Here is a 21,412-nt window from a genome sequence, read left to right as displayed (position 1 = left end):
GTAGAAAACTTTAAATAAAATAAACATGTTTATAAAATATGAAACAAAAAAAATTCAAAGTTTAAGGGCAGACATCCAAATGCATGCCAGGGGAGAGGGAAGGGACTCTGAGACTAACAGTGAATATCAGAATTTTACATATGTTTAATTTTTTTTTTTTAACCTTTATTTATTTTTGAGACACAGAGTACAAGCAGGGAGGGACACAGAGAGAGGGAGACACAGAATCTGAAAGAGGTTCTAGGCTCTGAGCTGTCAGCACAGAGCCTGATGCGGGGGACCGTGAGATCATGACCGGAGCCAAAGTCAGACGCCTAACAGACTGAGCCACCCAGGCGCCCCGGAATTTCACATACGTTTAAAGAACAGCTAGCTCATAGCATTAGCTACACAACCTCACCTGGCCTCAATTTAGGGACTGAAGAATAATTGGGTCTTAAAAGTTTTTATAAAATTCTGTATGAATCTATGAAATTAAGGCTCAAAGGGATGGAGTGATCTGCCCAAGGTTACACAACTAACTGGCCACACTGTTTTTACTAGAACCTAAGTCTACAATTTCCTAGTCCAAAGGTTTTCCCAGTGTACCACAAACACTCTGATTCATTCTTAATTTTCTGTCTGGGTTTGGTTTTTTTCTACTTTCATAGGCAATGGTGAGAAACTCTATATAGTATCAATAAGCACTCACCGGTGAATTTGTGTAGTTTCTCTCCACCAGTATGTTTCTGGCACAGTTGTTGATATGTTTAAAGCGATCTGGTCCTAGTAGAATTCCTCCGTACCAGCGTGATACTACCACCATGACATTTCTCACATTCAAAATCTGTTATTTTCAGAAGCATAATTAGATATACACATAGACATGTACAAATTCGAGTTCTAAACTGCACATAAAATTTCCCTATGACTTGAATGGCAGAACCACCCGAGTGAGCAGAGTGAGATTCCTAAAATTCAGGCGACAGAATTTAGAAATCAAACACTGTGCTCCACAGTGTCCTCGAATTCCAAACTGTGGGGCAACTGGGAAGAATGAAGGGGAACTCATGCAGGTTGTGTTCCAGTTCTTCATGAATTCAACCAAAATAGCTCAGTTTAAGCAGCCTTTTGCCCCTAGGCCAAACAACAACCAAAACATGCTTCTGAACAAAACAGTGGAAAGAACTCGGGCTGCATGGGTAACTGCTGGGGCCTACCAGCAAGGTCTTCCTCAGTTGGGTATCTGTCAAATGCTGTTCTTAACATGAAGCCCACCAGGCTACAGGCCTGACCACACAGAGTTCCTATCATGGAAACGGCCTGATTAGAAAACAAACCTCCATATACGGTAACAGAAGAAACTATAGCAACTACCTTAGGAAAAAAACCAATCTATTCTTAAAATTAATAGACAATTAAGATCAATGATCACCATACAGATGAAGAAAATCCAGCAGCATGAAAGAGAAAGGACAAGATAAACAAACTAAAATGGACCAGGAAAAATTTAAAGGGGAGAACATCTAAAAAAAAATCCTCTAATTACTATTCTCAGAGAAATTGCATTCATAAAGCCAAAACAACACATTATAAAAAAGGGCTCAACCTCATGACCCCAAGGTCAAGAGTCACATGCTTTTCTGACTGAGCCAGTCAGATGCCCCAACAAGAAAGAACTGTTAAAACTTAAATACATGATTGCTAAAAAAAATTTTTAATTCAACAGAAATCTTGGAAGACAGGTAAGAAAATGTCTTAGAACATAAGGTGAGGAGATGGACAAGTTAATGAAGAAAGCAATATTCTGGGTCTATCCAGATGGTCCAATAATACCCAACTAACAAGAAATGCACAAAGACAGAACAGAGAAAATACAGGGATGACATTGTTGAAAAACAAAAAGGAGATGCTTTTTTAGAGTTGAAGACAATCTTCTATCATTTATGACTGCCAGACCTTCCAAGCACAGCGCTTGTTATTAACCTTGGGCTTTCTGCCCCACATCAAGTGGTTAAACGTTTCTCTCAAGGTTTAAAAATTAACTACTAGTTATCCCAAATATATCTCATGTCATGTAGCCTAACTGATTTACTTATTCCTAAATGGAGCTCTGTTTCATTGAAAAATTTTATGGCTCAGAGAGCAGGATTACCAGGGTTTAACTTACACTTACCTCCATGAGATGGAGAAGACGCCCGCCAGCTGCTGTCTCCCCATCGTCCTCACAGTCCTGTAAGAAGGTCTGTTTATCCTCACAATATATTCTAGAAATACATATAACAGTGTTACACTTTGAAACTCCAAAATATTGCACCTAAAAGTTACACCTACATACTTGTTGCAATCAATTTACTTCCAAAATCTGCATATTTGTCAAAAAAAAAATTCTTCTTGAACTATATATTAGATACATTTTCTCTGATTTGTTATCCAGTACATTTCATTTTTTTTTTTTTTTATATTTGGGAAAGCTAGGAATCAAGGGCACCTCCCTTAAAGCAGAAATGCTATAATTATGGAAAGGTGAGTTTATACATCTGACACTTCATCTAATCTTGAAGCTATAAGGTTACAGAGAGTAGTCATTGAAAACCATTGATTGAGAATATACTGTAGAGAAGTATGTAGGCACCATGAAATGATATAAAGAAATAAGTGGCATACTTCAGTCTTCAAAGAGCCTTAGAGCTAGTGGAAGAGACAAAGAGTATATAAAAAAGATGGAGGTGATGGAATCAACATAAATTAACATTTTATACTTTCCTCACATCTTATTCTAGCCATCAAACATTTCTCTATCCTCCCCATTCTAAGAATTATAAGGTTTACCTTCTCTATAATTTTTCCCCTGGTTAATTATCAATATCTGAGATAAATCATGATATATTTACCTATTTAAATTATCTAGAAAGTTTGCATTTGGAATAATAATTTGGGCTACATTGTAGCAGAATAAGCATGGCAAGTAAGGGTGAGATATAAAAAGAAAACAGTGACAGTTAAGGTATGGTGTCTACAGGATTTCTTAGGTCCCTACAGATGACACCATCTAGGACTAGGCAAACGCAGCAAAGATACTTTTCCAGCTGTGGCTATAAAAAAGCCAGATACTACCATATCTAATACCTAAGTCAATTATAGCAATCCTATTCATATATTTATTATATATTCATATGTATTATAGCAATCATATTCATTCATTTATTCACTCATTCCTCCTTCAATCTATCTTTCCATTCATTGACTCAATCAATATTTACTGCCCACCTACTATGACCAGGCTCTACAATTATTTAGAATTGACCTCATTCCAAGAGAACAAAGTTCGTGCTACTAGACAAAATTTTATATGGCAAATTTAAGGCAAAAAGGTGTCAGCAGTTGGTGTATATTAGGACTGTAATTATAACCTAACACCATAATTTTATGGAACAAATGAAGAAAACTTGAGTTATAAATCAGTGCTATTAGGTTTTTTAAAAATGAAAATACCAAGGACATTTTTACTTTTTCGGCACATGCCAGGAAGACGATAATGCAGTATCCCATAGCTGTGTATACCAGTAGCCTGACGAGTGCCTCGTAACTCCAAAGCAGGAACACAGCCCCAGAACGAAGAAGTAACCTTAAAAGGATCCTAAGCATTCAAAATATACAACACAAAGTCCATATACGAGATAAAGGTTATTTACTTTACTTCCAGTGGGATCCTGCAAGACTCCACTTTGTACCTGGTTTAGTCTTAGGTGCCACACAATTCTGGCAAGCTAAGCTCTTTCATTCCCAAGTGTCAATTATAACATAATGGAGCAAGGTGGAGTAAGCATGTAAGTCGTGCTGATATCTGTGAGAATTGACAGCTGGTCTGATCACCTACTAACTTGCAAAACTAAAAAAAATACTTCCAGGTACTTAAAAACAAAAATCTGGGGCCTGAAATAGAATATCTGGCATATTATTTAACTTTTTTTTTTTTTCAACGTTTTTAATTTATTTTTGGGACAGAGAGAGACAGAGCATGAATGGGGGAGGGGCAGAGAGAGAGGGAGACACAGAATCGGAAACAGGCTCCAGGCTCCGAGCCATCAGCCCAGAGCCTGACGCGGGGCTCGAACTCACGGACCGCGAGATCGTGACCTGGCTGAAGTCGGACGCTTAACCAACTGCGCCACCCAGGCGCCCCTTAACTTTTTGATAACTTAAGATTAAAATTATATCCAGTGACTGATTGTTGAAGGTGCCGCCACAGAGCCATGTCAGAATAAAAGAGAGAGAAATCAGTTTATCAGACTCCACTTAACAACTTTGTGATCTTGAAAAAGCTAAACTTTTTGCAGGGGCAGAGTTCCTGAAATAATCAAAATTAACTTTCATAAAGTATTTGGCACAGAGTAGGCACTCAATAAACACATGGGATGAATGAATGGCAATTAATACTTTTATAGCACATTCAAATCACCGAGAGCAAGCAGAGTCTAATCCCTTGTTTTTATATTGATGACCCTAACTCAAAACATCAAAATCCTGCCCAGGGATACTCTAGTAAGCAGGGAATCATATAACAAATAGTTTTTGGAAATTTTGGCACTTAAAGAAATGTGACTTAGTAATATAAAAAAACTCACCTATCCAAAGTGATGGATTGTTTTTTTTAATTTTCTGATTTTCAGATAGCCTAGATTTTACTAATATTCTCAATCACACTTTAAATTTGCACTAAATCTTGGGGCACCTGGGTGGTTCAGTAGGTTGAGCATCTGACTTCGGCTCAGGTCATGATCTCACGGTTCGTGAGTTCAAGCCCTGCGTCGGGCTCTGTGCTGACAGCTAGGAGCCTGGAGCCTGCTTCAGATTCTGTGTCTCCCTCCCTCTCTGCCCTGCTCATGCTGTCTCTGTCTCTCAAAAAATGAATAAACATTAAAAAAAAAAAAAAGTTTAAATTTGCACTAAATCTCTATGTTTATATTCTGATTCATTTCAGTCCCAAAATATGTTCTTTTAAGTCTATACTAATTTACGTATTTAGAAATATATTCTTCCTCTGTTTACTAACACTTTAGCAAACATTTGTATAAAACCTTAGTATTCAAAACTAAAAGGAATACGGCAAAAGAAGCACACTTACTTCCCTGCCAATGAAAGCATACATTGGTTTAAAAGAAATACTTGGGAAAAAATTTGGCACTATGTATCAAGAGTTTCAAAAATGTTCATACTTTGATGATTTTTCTTTTTTTTTTTTTTTTTCAACGTTTTTTTAATTTATTTTTGGGACAGAGAGAGACAGAGCATGAACGGGGGAGGGGCAGAGAGAGAGGGAGACACAGAATCGGAAACAGGCTCCAGGCTCCGAGCCATCAGCCCAGAGCCTGACGCGGGGCTCGAACTCACGGACCGCGAGATGGTGACCTGGCTGAAGTCGGACGCTTAACCGACTGCGCCACCCAGGCGCCCCTGATGATTTTACTTCTAGGAATATATTCTTTCTTCTTCAATTACACGCCCATTTCATTTCAAAAAATAATCTCAAGTAACCAGAACCTACTCCAAGTAAATAATCTAGAATGTATACAAAGATGTTCACAAGAATATTTTTTATAATAATGAAAAATATGAAAAACTAGAAAAAGAAAATAGCTAATTACGGTATACAGCCCGAAAAAAATAGTACACAGCCATTACAATAATGTCTATAAAGCAATTATAACAACATGGAAAAATGCTTTTGGTAAATTGTTTATTTCAAGTTATTTAAATTCTAGTTAGTTAACATAGATACTACAGGCAATGCACTGAAAAAATAAAAGTTGCATAGAAGACAAGGAAAATGTATTGATATATTATCAAAATGTATCCAACTATTATCAGTTACATTTAATGGCAGAAAAAGGCTGATTTTCCCTCCAATTCTTTTCCTTTTCTGCAGATTCCAAATATTCTATACGTGATTATTACTTTTATAATGAAAAAAACCCCACATAATAGTTGTTATTTTAAAAATCATGCATCAGTTTCCCCCATTTTTTACAAATTGAACATTCCTAAAATTAGGTTTACTCACCGGTATGCATAGATGTTGTGGGTGGCACTAGCTATTTTCTTATTCTCATACAATTTGGCAAGAACCATCTTCACCTTAAAAACAGCAGTAATATAAATAAACCAATGTATACTTTTTATTTATTCCATAAATAAATGCTAGAAAAATATCTTAAAGCATATTGATATAAATACTGTTGTACTGAAATAGTGATTTAAAGAATTTACTACACTCTGAAAAAGCGATTTCCAAAGTTTTCTCCTCATTTAAAGAGTCTACTACACTCTGAAAAGGTCATTTCCAAAGTTTTCTCCTCGTTTTAGAGGCAGAAACTAATACTCTCAATTGGTATAAAAAACTACAGACCTGATATATTTTTTTTCTTCAAAGGCACAGGTAAGGCTTTATTGGGCCTTATAGTTTGAGCTGAAGCAGGGCACAGTGCTGACAGAGAGTGGTCGGGCTGGCCTCCAGACCTGGTATTTTGAGTACCAAATAGCAACAAATATTTAAGCACTAACTATGTTTAAGGTCCTTATAGATGAAATTGTCCCCCCTGTAAAGAATTTTAAACATAAATATGACCATTTTTTAAAAAGAACTCTGAAATTTATCACACTTATGTATCCAAATTGACAGGTACAACATGGTTATGTTCCAAATGTTGTTAAGACCAAAGCTCTCTTGGAGTCCTATAAAGTTTACGGACAAGGTAACAAGAGCCAGATCTTGAAAGATAAGTAGCAATCTCTTTTGCACCAAAAGGGAAGAAAGGGGTGCAAGCAAGAATAAGTCATTCCATTCAGAGGAAACTTCATGTGCAAATCTATCAGATTTAGCAAATAAAACATAAAGGATGCTCAGTTAAGTTAGAATTTCAGATAAACAACAAATAATTTTTTATTAGTAGTATGTCCCATACGATAGTGTTTATCTGAAATTCCAATTTAACTAGGCATCCTATATTTTATCTGGTAACCTTACCAGGGACATAAAAGAGAAAGGTTCTGGAAACAACCAATAGTTTTATGTAGACACTATTTAGAGTATGAATGAGATGAAAGACAATGTATCAGGAATGATAAAGCTAGGGTCATATCACAAAGGGCCCCATAGAAGAGTTTAGGTTTCTCCTTGTACACAACGGATATAAGCAAAGATTGGGGGTGGGGCCAGGGACACACAGCGAGATCTTTCAGAAAGGTAACTTGCTGGCAAAGAGTATGGAAGAAATACTGGAGGTAGGGAAGACTGAGCTGCAGCCAGGGAGATCAATTTGAATCGGAAACTATGTTATCTTGTGGTTATTACTTTTTAATCTTTCAGGTTCTCAGGTTCCTGATCAACAAAATAAAGCAGACACTGATCTTTAAGATTTATTTGAGCTCTCACAATTATGATCCTGTAAGTCCAAGAGACTATAATCAGAAAAAGAAAGAGGATCCAGGATGAACAGATTCAGAACATAATGTCTAAGGAGGACCCTGGCAACAAGATTATGGGCAACAGCCAAGGACAAACTGCGGACAGAAAGAGCCAGAAGCCTGAACCAAAAGCTGTTATCTTGACCACAAGTCAATGCAGAGGAGAGTGAAAGTGCAGCCTGGTACAAAGAACTGTACCCTGTAGTTCAGGGCTTCAAGAAGGGCTTACAGTTGAGGAGCTATAGAGACCAAAGAGAAGAGACTAAGGATTCAAACCTATGCTAAGTTAATGAGACTTTTGTTGTTAATTTAACTTTCTAGGTAGTTACAGTTTGTGATTGAAAATTCTCCCATTTGGTATCCTTGAGTGGGAATCAGGTCACCTAAGATCAAGAGGCAGAAAGGAAAAGGAATTCAGGTCAGAAAGACTCTGCTCAGCCAGTCTGTCCACTGTCCTCTTCCCTGGGCATCAATGGAGCCGACTTGGTTTTGCAGAACTCCCACACAATAGGACAAATAATTTTTTTAACAAGCTATTAAGCATCATAATTTTCCACACAATGTGCTTTTCTTGTTTGGAAATCCATTAGAGGGTTAAGCCCTAATTTGTTAAAACTGAAACAAATCTTCCATGATTCACAGTAATTCCGGGGTAGGAAAATGAACAAATAATTTTCATCTTATGTGAAAATTAAACATAACAGCAAACATAATAGGAAAACCATTTACTTGAATTACTTTGGTAAAACAACATCAAAGTGAACTGGACATAGAAACTTTACCTGTTTAGGACAAACTACCGGAGCCAAGTGCGCCTGAAAAGTACTCCTTCGGTCTGTAATAGGAATGCCATGATCAATCGGAGGTAATTCTTCTATTTCTATAAATTTAAAGAAATACATTATTTTATTTTTAAAATTCTTACATTTGAATAATGAAAAATTGACAATGGTGTGAGCAGAGGGTGGGGAAGGGAGTTGGGAAAGAGATGTACATCATATAGCAAATCAACCCAAATTACCCTTAATAGCTATCTATTAAAATTATAATTTTAAGTAAAAAGTGTTCAAATGTAAGTTAAGATTAAACTACTTGACTTATAAATGATTTTCACCTGTCAAGGTCACCCAGTAGGTTGGGCCTCAAATCCTGGGATGTTATAGTAGTATAAATCGGTATAATAACTAAGTTTTAAGAGTATAAAAGGGTCCTGGGGCGCCTGGGTGGCTCAGTCGGTTAAGCGTCCGACTTCGGCTCAGGTCACGATCTCGCGGTCTGCGAGTTCGAGCCCCGCGTCGGGCTCTGGGCTGATGGCTCAGAGCCTGGAGCTTGCTTCCAATTCTGTGTCTCCCTCTCTCTCTGCCCCTCCCCCGTTCATGCTGTGTCTCTCTCTGTCTCAAAAATAAATAAACGTTAAAAAAAAAATTTTTTTTTTAAAAAAAAGAGTATAAAAGGGTCCTAAGACCAAAAAGATTATCAGCTGCTAATATACCACAATTTATTTATCAATTCTGTTGATGGACTTCTGGGTTGGGAAACCTATGACTTTATTTTGTGTAGCTGTGATGAAATGTTTTCTGCTAATAAAACTGTTCCTTCTTCATAGGATTGAATATATCAATGATACACCAAATTGGTATTCCATGGAGTATCATTATTTCCAGTTATTCTGCCTCTTAAACAAGTTTAAGAACCACTAATTTGACCTTAACTCTGTTGAGAAACTTACCAACTATCCTGGCTGCTACATCTGCCTCATTTAGGATCTAAAGCTATTCAGGGGGGCGCCTGGGTGGCTCAGTCGGTTGAGCGTCCGACTTCAGCTCAGGTCATGGATCTCGCGGTCCATGAGTTCGAGCCCCGCGTCAGGCTCTGGGCTGATGGCCCAGGGCCTGGAGCCTGCTTCCGATTCTGTGTCTCCCTCTCTCTCTGCCCCTCCCCCATTCATGCTCTGTCTCTCTCTGTCTCAAAAATAAATAAATGTTAAAAAAAAAAATTTTAAAGCTATTCAGGAAAAATAATTAAAATTGTTTCCTATTTCTATTCACTGATCTGTTGAATCTTACCCAAGTCAGCTTGCCTTACAATTGATGGACTACTTCAACTAACACACGTAAAAATATTTCTATACAGCTTTAAACAACAACTTGTCAAAACTTACTGCACTGGTGTGTGGCGGGGCTAGGTCAAGAAACCAGGTTTATGCAGGATGTTTTGCCTTCCTCCTGAGTGTGTCCTCTTCTTGAACAAACTGTGACCACTGTACCAGGGTAGCACTAAGGTCAACATGAACTGGACACTATTTATTGTTGACTATGATTTTTACTCTTTTTTTTTTATTAAAAAAAAAAATTTTTTTTAATGTTTATTTATTTTTGAGACAGAGAGAGACAGAGCATGAACGGGGGAGGGTCAGAGAGAGAGAGGGAGACACAGAATCTGAAACAGGCTCCAGGCTCTGAGCTGTCAGCACAGAGCCCGACGCGGGGCTCGAACTCACGAACCGCGAGATCATGACCTGAGCTGAAGTCGGACGCTTAACCGACTGAGCCACCCAGGCGCCCCTTTTTACTCTTGCTTTTAATAGTGTATCCTGTTTCCTGAAAGAAATCTTACGCCAAATCCACAAATATATAAATGAATAAAATGTGAGACTGAGGTAGGGGTGGGAATCCTGGGTCTTTTCTCCCACTCTTTCTCTTCCTATTTATTTCCCTTCCTGGTCCTGAAACACCACACAAGAACTTTAAAGCTTCATAGTATTGTTTGAAAGCTACTGTATAATGCATAGTTCCCTCTGGCCTATGATGTTTTTGTAAAAGCCTTGAGAAAACTGATGCTACCGTTCAAAATTTTAAGATACTAAAATAGAAGATATTTTCCAATGGCAACATACAGCTGATTGATTTATCACATCAACCTATTCATAAGCTGAATACTATCTGATTATGGAACAAATCTACTTAAGCAAAAACTAAAATCTTAAAGGCATTTTACTAGCTTGAGTTCTGTGGCTGTACGTTCAGCTATTATATTTATGAACACAGACTAAAAGTTAACTGAAACATCAGGAGATAGCTGAGGATTTCAAAATAGACATATAAAAACAGGATGTGAACTGAAAACATTAACAGAGTTTTTCTTAGTTTCAGTTTCTCCTATCATTAATTCAAAACTCTAGAAAGTCACACACAAAAAAAAACAGTGAGGGGAGGGAGAAATTTCTGTTTTTTCCTCATCATTCTGACAGACCTAGCAAACATCAAAATGGCCAGCAGGCAGGAAAAAAAAAACCCTCAATTCTCTGCAAATTAATAACTATTTCTTAACGTATGAGAGTTTACTACAGTTCTATACCATTTCAGAAACATCCCACACGCCTCAAAAGAAACTAGATGGTAATATACCTGTTTGATTTTCACTAATCTCAAAATCCAATGCTTTAACAGGATTTTCCGGTTGACATGCTAAAATGAGATCATCTTCACATTCTACATCTTCCTCTTCAGTTTTCTTCTTGATGTCAGGACCTATGTGGATATGAGACCTTATGAATGAACTTAGAGGACAGTAAGGAATTCCACTTAATAATTGGTTGGTCTTTGTCTAGGAAAATAAATAAAAGATGAGCCTGGAAGAGCTTATGATTCCGGAGAGCAAAGAAATGCTAAAAAAAAAAAAAAAAAAAAAAAAAGACAGGTGAGCTAACAAAAAAGAATACAAGAGTCTACCTGAAGGCCAAACCTGGAAAAATCTGAGCAACAAAATAATGATAGTATAGAATTTTAACCCATGGAGTAAAATAATATACATGAGTTCATACTGATAAAAATAAAAAACAAACAGGGAGAAGAGGCATCTCTTCCTCACAGAAGAATCCCAATTCCATGAAGAATTCCATGAAAGAAGGAAATGAGAATCATTATTATGCAAACACCACAGCAATAAATCCTGTTGACAAGACAGACTAATAGATATTAAAGTTAAAGTTTAAGGAGGAACAGGATATTAGCAGAGGCTCAAAGTATCTCCCTCAAGGTACTTATCAACTACAAAGAGAAAGACAGTAACTGTGAGGTTAAGTTTATATGTCAACTTGGCTAGTTTAGTCCACAGTACCCAGATATTTATTTGATCAAACTCTATTCTAGATGTTTCTGTAAAGGTATTTCTTAGATGGAATTCACATTGAAATCAGTTAACTTTGAGTAAAGCAGACTGTCCTCCACAATGTGAGAGAGCTACATCTAGTTAAGGTCTTAATAGAAAAGGGACTAGCCTCCCCAGAGGAAGAGGGAATTCTTCGAGCAGACAGCCAGCCTTCAGACTTGAGCTGCAACACTAATTCTTCCCTAGGTCTCCAGCCTGCCAAAGTACCTTGCAGAGTGTGGACTTGCCAGCCTCCACAATCTCATGAGCCAATTCCTTAAATTGATCTCTCTCTCCTTCTCTTCCACACCTCTTCCTCCCTTCTTCTGCATCCATCCCTCTCTTCCCCCATCCTTGTCTTTATAAATACACAGGCATACACGCATACACACACACACACACACACACACACACACACACACACACACTCACACCCAATTGGTTCTCTGGAGAGGCTTGATTAATACTATAACTTTACAGTGGAGATACCTGACAGATACCACCGTAACCAAAGGATCAAGGTAAACATAACAATAAAGCATACTGATACCATGAGTTCCTTGATATATGCACTGTGAAGGAGACAATATCATTTTTGTGGTATTCTTGCCAAAATGCCTAATCTTGCTCCAATATGAGAAAACAATGGACAGACCCAAACAGAGGGACATTCTACAAAATACAGTACTCTTCAAAAGTGTCAGGTCATAAGAGGTCATAAAAGCCAAGGAAAGACTGAGAAATTATTTACAGACTAGAAGAAAGTAAGGAGAAATAACAGGTCAATGCAATGTAGAATCTTGGACAGCATCCTGTAACAGCAGAAAGGACATTAGTGGAAAAAATCCATGAAATTCGGATCTTTAGTTTGGTTAATATTATACCAATGTTAGTTTCCTATTCTTGGTAATTATACTGTGGTTAAGTAGGCTGTTACTAGGGGAAACAGAGTGAGGAATATAAAAGAGTTCATTGTACTATTTTTGCAATTTTTCTGTAAGTCTAAAATTAGTACAGAATTGTAAAAATTTTTTGTGTATATAATTACTTCAAAATTTAGTACTTCTGCAATAGAAAAAACCTATGAGATAAATTTGTACTGAAGATTAACAGTAAAATCAATCTAAGTTACTTGTTAAGTGGGTAGAATGGAAAATTCTCATGAGATATCTTGATCACGAGCTTGTAACCTTATTAGTTCTTTAGAATTACAAATCCTTCCATTTTAGTATGAAGTCTACAAAAACAATTTTTGGTAAGAAAAATACCAAACAAAATTTCTAAAAAGTATAACTACAAATTGTAAACAAAAATCAATAACATTACAATTTAAAGAGTGGCTAAACTGTAATGTGGATATAGATGGAAAAGGGAAAATATCTTATTTTTAAGATCTATACTTTAAAAAATCTCCTGAGAATTGAGTGATTCCAAATTTTTTGGAGTCCTAAATTTTTACTGGCATACATTCCATTTTTTGCAATTATCCCACACTCTAGCATGGTAGATCAGCAAAAATCAATTTTATTTTGAGACTACTTTTCCTATCAATGCCCTGAAATGCTACAAAATCAGAACATGAATTATAAAAGTCAGGAAAACAATTCAAAAATGATTGTCACATGGAGAGAATATCTTCACACCATTTATCTCAGATGTTAATGGAAGCAGTAAAAACGTTTATTTTCTACAGAAAAATAGTAAAATGCTCTGAAAAAGTTACCACTACTATCAATTTTAAATATATAATGATTTTGCTAAGTGAGTCCAAAATAATTGGTTCCTTATAAATAATCTTCTAAAAAGTTAGTAAATAAACTATTGCTGGTTTTTTAAAAATCTCTTTACCAGATTGAAAACAATTCTATCAGTGGTAACAATGAAATATTAGAAACACCTGCGTTGTCATGAATGCTTCAATCAAAGAATAATAAAGACATATATTGATTTTCAAATCAATATATGTCTTTGATATGAAATTAGATAGTAGCGACAGGTGTACAATTTTGGAATATACCAAAACCACTGTATTACACATTTTTAGAGGATAAATAATTATGGTATGTGAACTACATCTCAATTTAAAAATCAATTTTCAAAGTAAATTTTTATATCCTAAATATCAGTTGGTGTGTTTTCCAGAGTTCTTTTTCTATAAACACTTTATTCATTTGAAGCTAATGTCTAACTTGTGTACTCCAGTAATTCATGAGGAATGTTACATGGTTCATATTACCTTAATAGTCAAAGAAAGCAGAAATTTTAGACCCACGTTCTTTAACCCAAGTTCTGTAAGAGTATAATATGAAACCAAAGAGGCTAAAATCACATAGAAATAACCATAACTACATGAGCAAATGAACTTGTCCAGAGAAACCTGTATTTTACCACATATGAACCATAAAACAGAACACAGATTTTTCATTAAAAATTTCATTTAGAATAGTTACATGGAAATTTAATTATGATTAAGTTAAAAGAGCATTAATAATATTAATAATATTCTTCTGGTATTTACCTGGTTCTGTCATCTGAGATTTCTGTATTAGAACATCTCTTATTTTCTCTACCCATAGGTAAAGAATACTTTCACCAATATTCTGTCTAAACAAAATTGAAGAGAAAACTTGGTTATTAAAAAAAATTCTTTCTCAAATTCAAGAAAATATAAACATATTTACAATCTAAGAAATTATATGCAATCTAGCTATGCCTTTTACAAAAGAATTTATAATAACATGAGATTCCCTAACATCTGTTAGCTAAGTATTGAATACAGATGTTCATATCAGTATTAACAATTTCAACAGGCTCCAAATTAACATTGCTTACTTAAAATAAGAGAAAAGCTGCAACCAAAGAGGGTAAAGAAAACTTCTGAACTTGAACTAGATGAAGTAGATAGATGTAAAGGGGATTCGGTTCCTGTTAGCAGATATAGTTTCAGTACTGATGTCACAGCTTGCTTTTTTTTTTAAGCTTTTTGAACAATTTCAAACCGCTTATTTGGCACACTTGTTTGGTATAATTATTTCAGCAAAGAAGAATGCAAAGCATCAGAGGAACTCCCTCAGAGACCAAATTTAAAAGACTTAAAAGACAATTCAGGTAACAACTTTACAATTGCATTTTGTTTTTGACAAAATATTCTGTTGCTCAAATTGACTCATTTTGGTTCCAAATAATGTCTGACTGATTCAGATAAATTAAATCCAACTCAAAGGTCACTGAGAAAAAGAACATGGCATGGTTCATGTCCATAGAGTTATGTCAAATGATGACAACAGCAATAAAATAAAGGTCCCGGTGTCTACTCTTTAGGGAATGACACCAACTTTAGATAAATGTCCGTTACGTGTACTTAAAGTAATCCCCGTATTACTTGATAACAACACCTTACCTCCTTCCTCTGAAAGTCCCCCTTGAAACCACTATCTCTCTTCATCACTACTCATCAGTACCCACCAAAGGAAACTTTCAAAACAAGCAGAGAGAAGAAAATATTGTTTTCAAATAATTCTGTACCCTCAAATCTTCCCCATCTCACCCATAACTCCTTAGCACTAAACATTCCTCCCTGTGCTCTGGTAACTGGTGTCTAAGATTCTAAGAGAGAGGAAAATTCAACTGGGAAGGCTTTAAAATTTGGGGAATGTGGTTTGAATTTCTTTTAAACAATTCCCACTTCTATCCTCTCTTCTCAATAAATGATTCAGAGGTATAGACGCAGAAAGGTACGATGGATTGAGTATATACAAAGCCCAAAGTTCATTATATGTGTCAACACATTAAATGCTCACAATTATTTAATGAAGTATTATTTCCCCATTGTACAAATGAGAAAACAGACCTAGAGAAAACAGACTTGTCTAAAACAGTCTTAGAAGCAGTGAAGAAGCCCAGAGACAGAATGTGAGTGCAGACTGACTCCAAAACTCAGCTTGCTCACTGCATTTTGCTCTATCAAGCAGCTATGATCCTAGGCAAGTAAGCCACTTGAACTCTGAGTCTGTTTCTTCATCTATAAAACAGAGACTTAGAGCATGTTATCTTACTTTACAGAAGCAGTTTCTCTTCAAGTGAACCTATCTTAATTCACTCAACATAACTACACCATGTCTACATGCTGGCCTGGGGGGATGGTAGTCAATGAGAAAACTGGGTCCCTTATATCAGTGTTTGTGATTCTTACAAATTTATGTTTTTGTATATAATTCTCTCCATCTCCTAATCTCATTCTATTGAATTCTTCACATCACCAAAAATAGTAATACCAGTATCTAGTGTTTAATGAACACCTACTATACAGAAGACATGTAGAAAACACTTTGTTACTTCACTAAATCCTTAAGCCACCCTTCGAGGCAGGAAAATCATCCTGTGTACGAATCATACATTCACATTCAGATTTGTTGTTGGAGTGTTGTGAAAACACCTTGGAAGAATTTTCACGATTAATAAATAATTTTTCCAAATAATAAAGACAAAATTAAACCTTAACTCCAAATCTCCTCTCCTCCGGCCCACGGCTTCTTGCAGAAAAACGTACAACAGCACTTCTGCCCAACATCAGTTACCGAATGCTTCCTTTTTCCCTTGTATTTAACAAAACTTACTGAAATCCAACGTACGGAAGTTGTAGTGGGTGTTTACAATTTCCTAAGGAAAATGACAATTACTCTTTCCCTTGTTCTATCACTAATGGTGTTTTGTTTGTTTGTTTTTGTTGTTGTTGTTATTGCTGCATTTGTGTTTTCTCTTGTAAGAAGAAACTGTGTTTTCTCCTTGGTCCAAGATTTTAACTATCCACTAGGATTTGGTGGTTTTCAAACTTTTGCATTGCTATAACGAAATCTCTCACAGAATCAGAAACAAATAAACAGACAAAAGCTGAGAGTCCTCCTTCCTGTGTCTATCTGCCTTGCACGCCACCCACAACTGGTCCTGGAGGAAGTCTACGGAATCCTAAGGACTCTGATACAAAATTTTAAAAAACTACTTATTATAGGGTGAGATGCTAAGCTTTTATTTATTAAATTAAATTATGGTAAAGTAGCTAAATAGAAAATGTCTAGAACAATATTTGTTTCAAATTGAATAAAAGACAAACTTGGACTAAAAGCTGGATTTTGTGAATAGCTATACTTAAATGACTATTAGCCAATCCAGAATGATCAAAACAAAGTCATGTTACTTGTGGCTCTGTTGTATCTTTAATTTTCTAATATTTATATTTGTTGATTTATGGACAAAGCCACTTGCTAAAATACACTACTAAGTTGTGTGACCTCAGACAAATCACTCAATCTGAGTTTCTATTATCCCATTTTCAAAATGACAAAATTGGATGAGATGATTCTTTTAATAACAATAAAATTAAGGGTGGCTATCATATGCTTCTAAAGCACATTACACAGATTATGTCATTTAATCCTCACAACAGTATTATTCTATTATCCTTATTTTACAGATGAGAAAACAGATTCAAAGAGGCCACATTATTTCCAAAACTGATTCTAGAAGCCTGGCCAAGACAGCCTTAATGCCAGCTTAGCTAAACTTGAGACTGGCAGAACTTCCTAACTATAGGCCCTGACCTCCCTTTTCTTAGTGCATTTTTGTTAGAAAACTTGACATTATAAATTCTTTCTCTACTCCTTTGGGAGTATCCCAAAGGATTTAGGGAGAATCCTGTCAGTTTTATAGCCTAAGAGTGTCTTTCTCAAGGACCTGGCAGCCATCATTTTGAACTGTAATCATTAAGGAAGACAGCATCCCTTCTCCCGTCTTTATGGGAGGGGAGGAGCCTAAGTTCTGATGAGCAACAATTAGCAAACACAGATGGCCTAATCATGAGAAACATATTTGCAAACTCAGGAAATAACTTACTGGGCTTACACAGCTCACTGATTAACCTTCCCTCAAATCCTTATCCCAGCCCTTACAAATTCTGTTGATAGGAATGCAAACTAGTGTACCCACTGTGAAAAACAGTAGGCAGGTTCCTCAAAAAATTAAAAGTAGAACTACCCTACAATCCAGGAATCACACTACTGTGCATTTACTCAAAGAATACAAAAACACTAATTTGAAAGGATACATGCACCCCTATGTTTACTGCAGAATTATTTACAACAGCCAAACTAAGAAAGCAACACAAGTGTCCATCAATAGATGAAGGGATAAAGGAAATATGGTGTGTATGTATGTGTATACACACACACAATGGAATATTATTCAGCCATAGAAAAGGATGAAAACTTGCCATCTGCAACAAATGGATGTATCTAGGTAGCATAATGCTAAGCAAAATAAGTCAGAGCAGAGAGAGACAAATACCATATGATTCTACTCATGTGAAATTAAAGAAACAAACAAAGGAAGAGAAATAAAAAAAAAAAAACTCTTAACTTTAGAGAACAAACAGCTGGTTACCATGGGGGGGGGGTGTGGGATGGGGTAAATTAAGTGAAGGGGATTAAGAACAGACTTATCTTGATGAGCACTGAGTAATATATGGAACTGCTGAATCACTGTATTGTACATCTGAAACTAATATAACATTGCATGTTAACTACACTGGAATGAAAATTTTAAAAATTCTCCTGGCAAGAAAAACAAAAGCAAAAATAAACTACTGGGACTACATAAAAACAAAAGACTTCTACGCATCAAAAGAAACAAATCAACAAAATTAAAAGGTAATCTATGGAATGGGAGAAGATATTTGCAAATGACACATACAATAAAGGGTTAGTATCCAAAATATGTAAAGAACTTATAAAACTCAACACCCAAAAAACAAATAATCCAATTAAAAAATGGGCAAAACACATAGATATTTCTCCAGAGTAGACACCCAGATGGCAAATAGACACAGGTAAAGATGCTCTTCATCTCTTACCATCAGGGAAATGCAAATCAAAAGTACAATCAGATATTACCTCACACCTGTCAGAATGGCTAAAATCAACATGAGAAACAACAGGCATTAGGGAGGATGTGGAGAAAAAAAGAACCCTTGTGCACTGCTGGTGGGAATGCAAACTGGTACAGCCACTGTGGAAAACAGTATGGAGGTTCCTCAAAAAGTTAAAAATAGAACTATCCTATAATCCAGCAATCGAATTACTAGGTATTTACCCAAAAAGTACAAAAACACTAATTCAAAGCAATATATGCACCCCTATGTTTATAGCAGCATTATTTACCATAGCCAGGATATGGAAGAAACCCAAGTGTCCATCCACTGATGAATGGATAAAGATGTGACATATATAAATATGTATAATGGAATATTACACAGCCATAGAAAAAGGATTGAAGTATTATGCTAAGTGAAATAAGTCAGAGAAAGACAAATACCATATGATTTCACTCACATGTGGAATTTAAACAAAACAAAAAGCAAAGGAGACAAAAAAAAAAAAAGAGAGAGAGAGAGAAATCAAGAAAGAGACTCTTAACTATAGAGAATAAGCAGATGATTACCAGAGGGGAGGTGGGTAGGGAGATGGGTGAAATAGGTGATGGGGATTAAGGAGGGCACTTGTCATGATGAGCACCAGCAATGTATGGAATTATGGTATCTTACATACATGAAACTAATAACACTGTATGTTAACTCATTGGAATTAAAAACACAAAAAATTCTGCCTTTTGTTTCTGGAAGTTGAGGTCAGACTGAGCTCTGGCCTCTCTCCCCTACTACAATAGTCTTGAACAATGTTTTCCTCACTCTTTTAGCTTTGTGGCAATTTGTGCTTTGATAAGCCCCGCCTTGTCTACGGCCATACCACCCTGAACACACCTGATCTCATCTGATAAGCCTCTCCTCCCAACTTTCAAATCTAAGACTCCATGATAAATCAAAATGTGAGGGGCTGTGGGAAATTAAAATCATCATCTTGGATTTTAAATTAAATATTGTTAAAATGATCCATTGTAAATTTAAATACAGATATTCCCCCATTTTCCAAAAGTTTGTGTTATGCCACTGCACTTTTACAAAAGATCTACATTAGCTGTTTTCACTAACCAAAAGAAACCTGAAGAGAATTTTCACTTTTACAAGAACTGCCATTACTGTACCAAATGTAGGTCTTTCATAAAGTGAAGCAGTGTGACTTGAACATTCAGAAAGCTGGGGATATTCTTTCTTTATGCCATTTTGAGAGGTTTAATAGGAATGCTCCACTTTTAGATGGTGGGGAAAAACCTGCACTACAAAAAAAAAAAAAATGTTAATCCCCTTCCTTAAGGGATTACTCTTAAACAACATTTATTATTATGTTCCAGGTATTTTTAAATCCATCATTCACCTTTTGCTTGATTAAAATAATTATTTTCACAGATTTAAAATACTCATATGCAAAATATTTCATCAAAACTAAGGTATGATAAGCAAATTAATCTACAACTAACTAATCACCAAATCCTAGTCAATATTCTTTTTTTTAAAGAGTTTATTTATTTTGAAAGGGGGAGGGAGGGAGGGAGATGGGGGAGAGAGAGAGAGGGAAGGAGGGAGAGAAGAATGGAGGGAGACAGGGGGAGGGGGAGAGAGAGACAGTATCCCAAGTAGCCTCCATGCTGCCAGTACAGAGCCCAACATGGGGCTCAAACTCTTGAACCGTGACATAACGACCTGAGCCCAAACCAAGGGTTGGATGCTTAACCGACTGAGCCATCCAGGTGCCCCAGTCTATATTCTTAAGTATTTCTTTAACCAATCATTCTTCTCCATCCATTCTTGTTGCCTTCCTAAAAAGGCTTCCACCATCTCCCTCCTCCTCAAACTCTTCACAGCCCATCTCTCACACTGCAATACAAATCTGATTACATCACTACTCTGTGTAGAACACTTAGAGCCTACAACATAATGCCCACACTTCTTTCCCGACTTACGACTTTATTCTTATCCTTACCTAATTTGTATACCTGGCATCTTAAACTATTTGCTAAATTCTGAAGATGCCAGGTTGCTTCACACCTACATGATTTTGCTCATGCAGTCCCTTCTACCAGAAAACCTCTCCCCACTTGATTACCTCGCAAACACCATGCTCCAAGGTCTCCTTCACAATGGAACCCTTCTTTACAACTCTATCCACATGCCCAGAGATAGTCTGTTGCTAAAACCTCTTAAAAAAAAGCTAGTACAGCACTTGGTCCAAACCTCTCAGTAATTACGTCATTATATCATACTGGTACACATTTATCTTCATTTTTAAATTCCAAACTCCTAACAAAGTACCAGCATATAGGAGATACTCAATAAATTCTTACGGGAAAAACTGTTAGCTTTCTGACTTCTGCTTTCCTACCTAAGAGGAAACAAACCATGGCTCATCCTCTTGTCTAGGCAAAAATCACATTTTACATACAAAATGATGTTAATGTAAAAATCTTCATAGTGATATAATATTTAGAATATAATGAAACTATAAATATTAAAAACTATATTCATACATTTACTAATTTTCAAAACTAATAATATTTTTCAATTTGCTGCCCCCTGCTGGATTTATGGAAAAATATTAAAGGCTGTCACAAAACTTTTTAAGAGTGTTTTAAAAAGTGCTCTTTTAAAAAAATTTTTTTTTAACGTTTATTTTTGAGACAGAGAGAGACAGAGCATGAACGGGGGAGGGTCAGAGAGAGGGAGACAGAATCTGAAACAGGCTCCAGGCTCTGAGCCATCAGCACAGAGCCCAACGCGGGGCTCGAACACACGGACTGCGAGATCATGACCTGAGCCGAAGTCGGCCGCTCAACCGACTGAGCCACCCAGGCGCCCCAAGAGTGCTCTTTTTAA

General features: G+C 36.3%; 1 protein-coding gene across 4 annotated transcripts in view; it reads right to left on the bottom strand.

Annotated features, from left to right (window-relative positions):
- IMPACT (impact RWD domain protein) overlaps positions 1-21,412 on the bottom strand; it is a 30,986-nt gene that overhangs the window by 2,804 nt on the left and 6,770 nt on the right. For 3 of the 4 annotated variants that reach the window (XM_019465516.2, XM_053902516.1, XM_053902517.1), the window contains exons 5-10: positions 14,114-14,199; positions 10,854-10,976; positions 8,229-8,326; positions 6,044-6,117; positions 2,156-2,246; positions 692-826 (exon numbers count right to left, since the gene is read on the bottom strand). In XM_019465516.2, coding sequence (XP_019321061.1) covers positions 692-826; positions 2,156-2,246; positions 6,044-6,117; positions 8,229-8,326; positions 10,854-10,976; positions 14,114-14,199 — 607 coding nt within the window. The remainder of the gene's footprint in view (positions 1-691; positions 827-2,155; positions 2,247-6,043; positions 6,118-8,228; positions 8,327-10,853; positions 10,977-14,113; positions 14,200-21,412) is intronic. The other variant, XM_053902515.1, reaches the window with a different exon arrangement.

Source organism: Panthera pardus, unplaced genomic scaffold, assembly GCF_024362965.1.
Source record: "Panthera pardus isolate Hobbes unplaced genomic scaffold, ASM2436296v1 HiC_scaffold_15, whole genome shotgun sequence".
Taxonomy (NCBI): domain Eukaryota; kingdom Metazoa; phylum Chordata; class Mammalia; order Carnivora; family Felidae; genus Panthera; species Panthera pardus.
The sequence above is the reverse complement of the archived record's forward strand: the minus strand, read 5'-3'. Positions and strand labels throughout refer to the sequence as shown.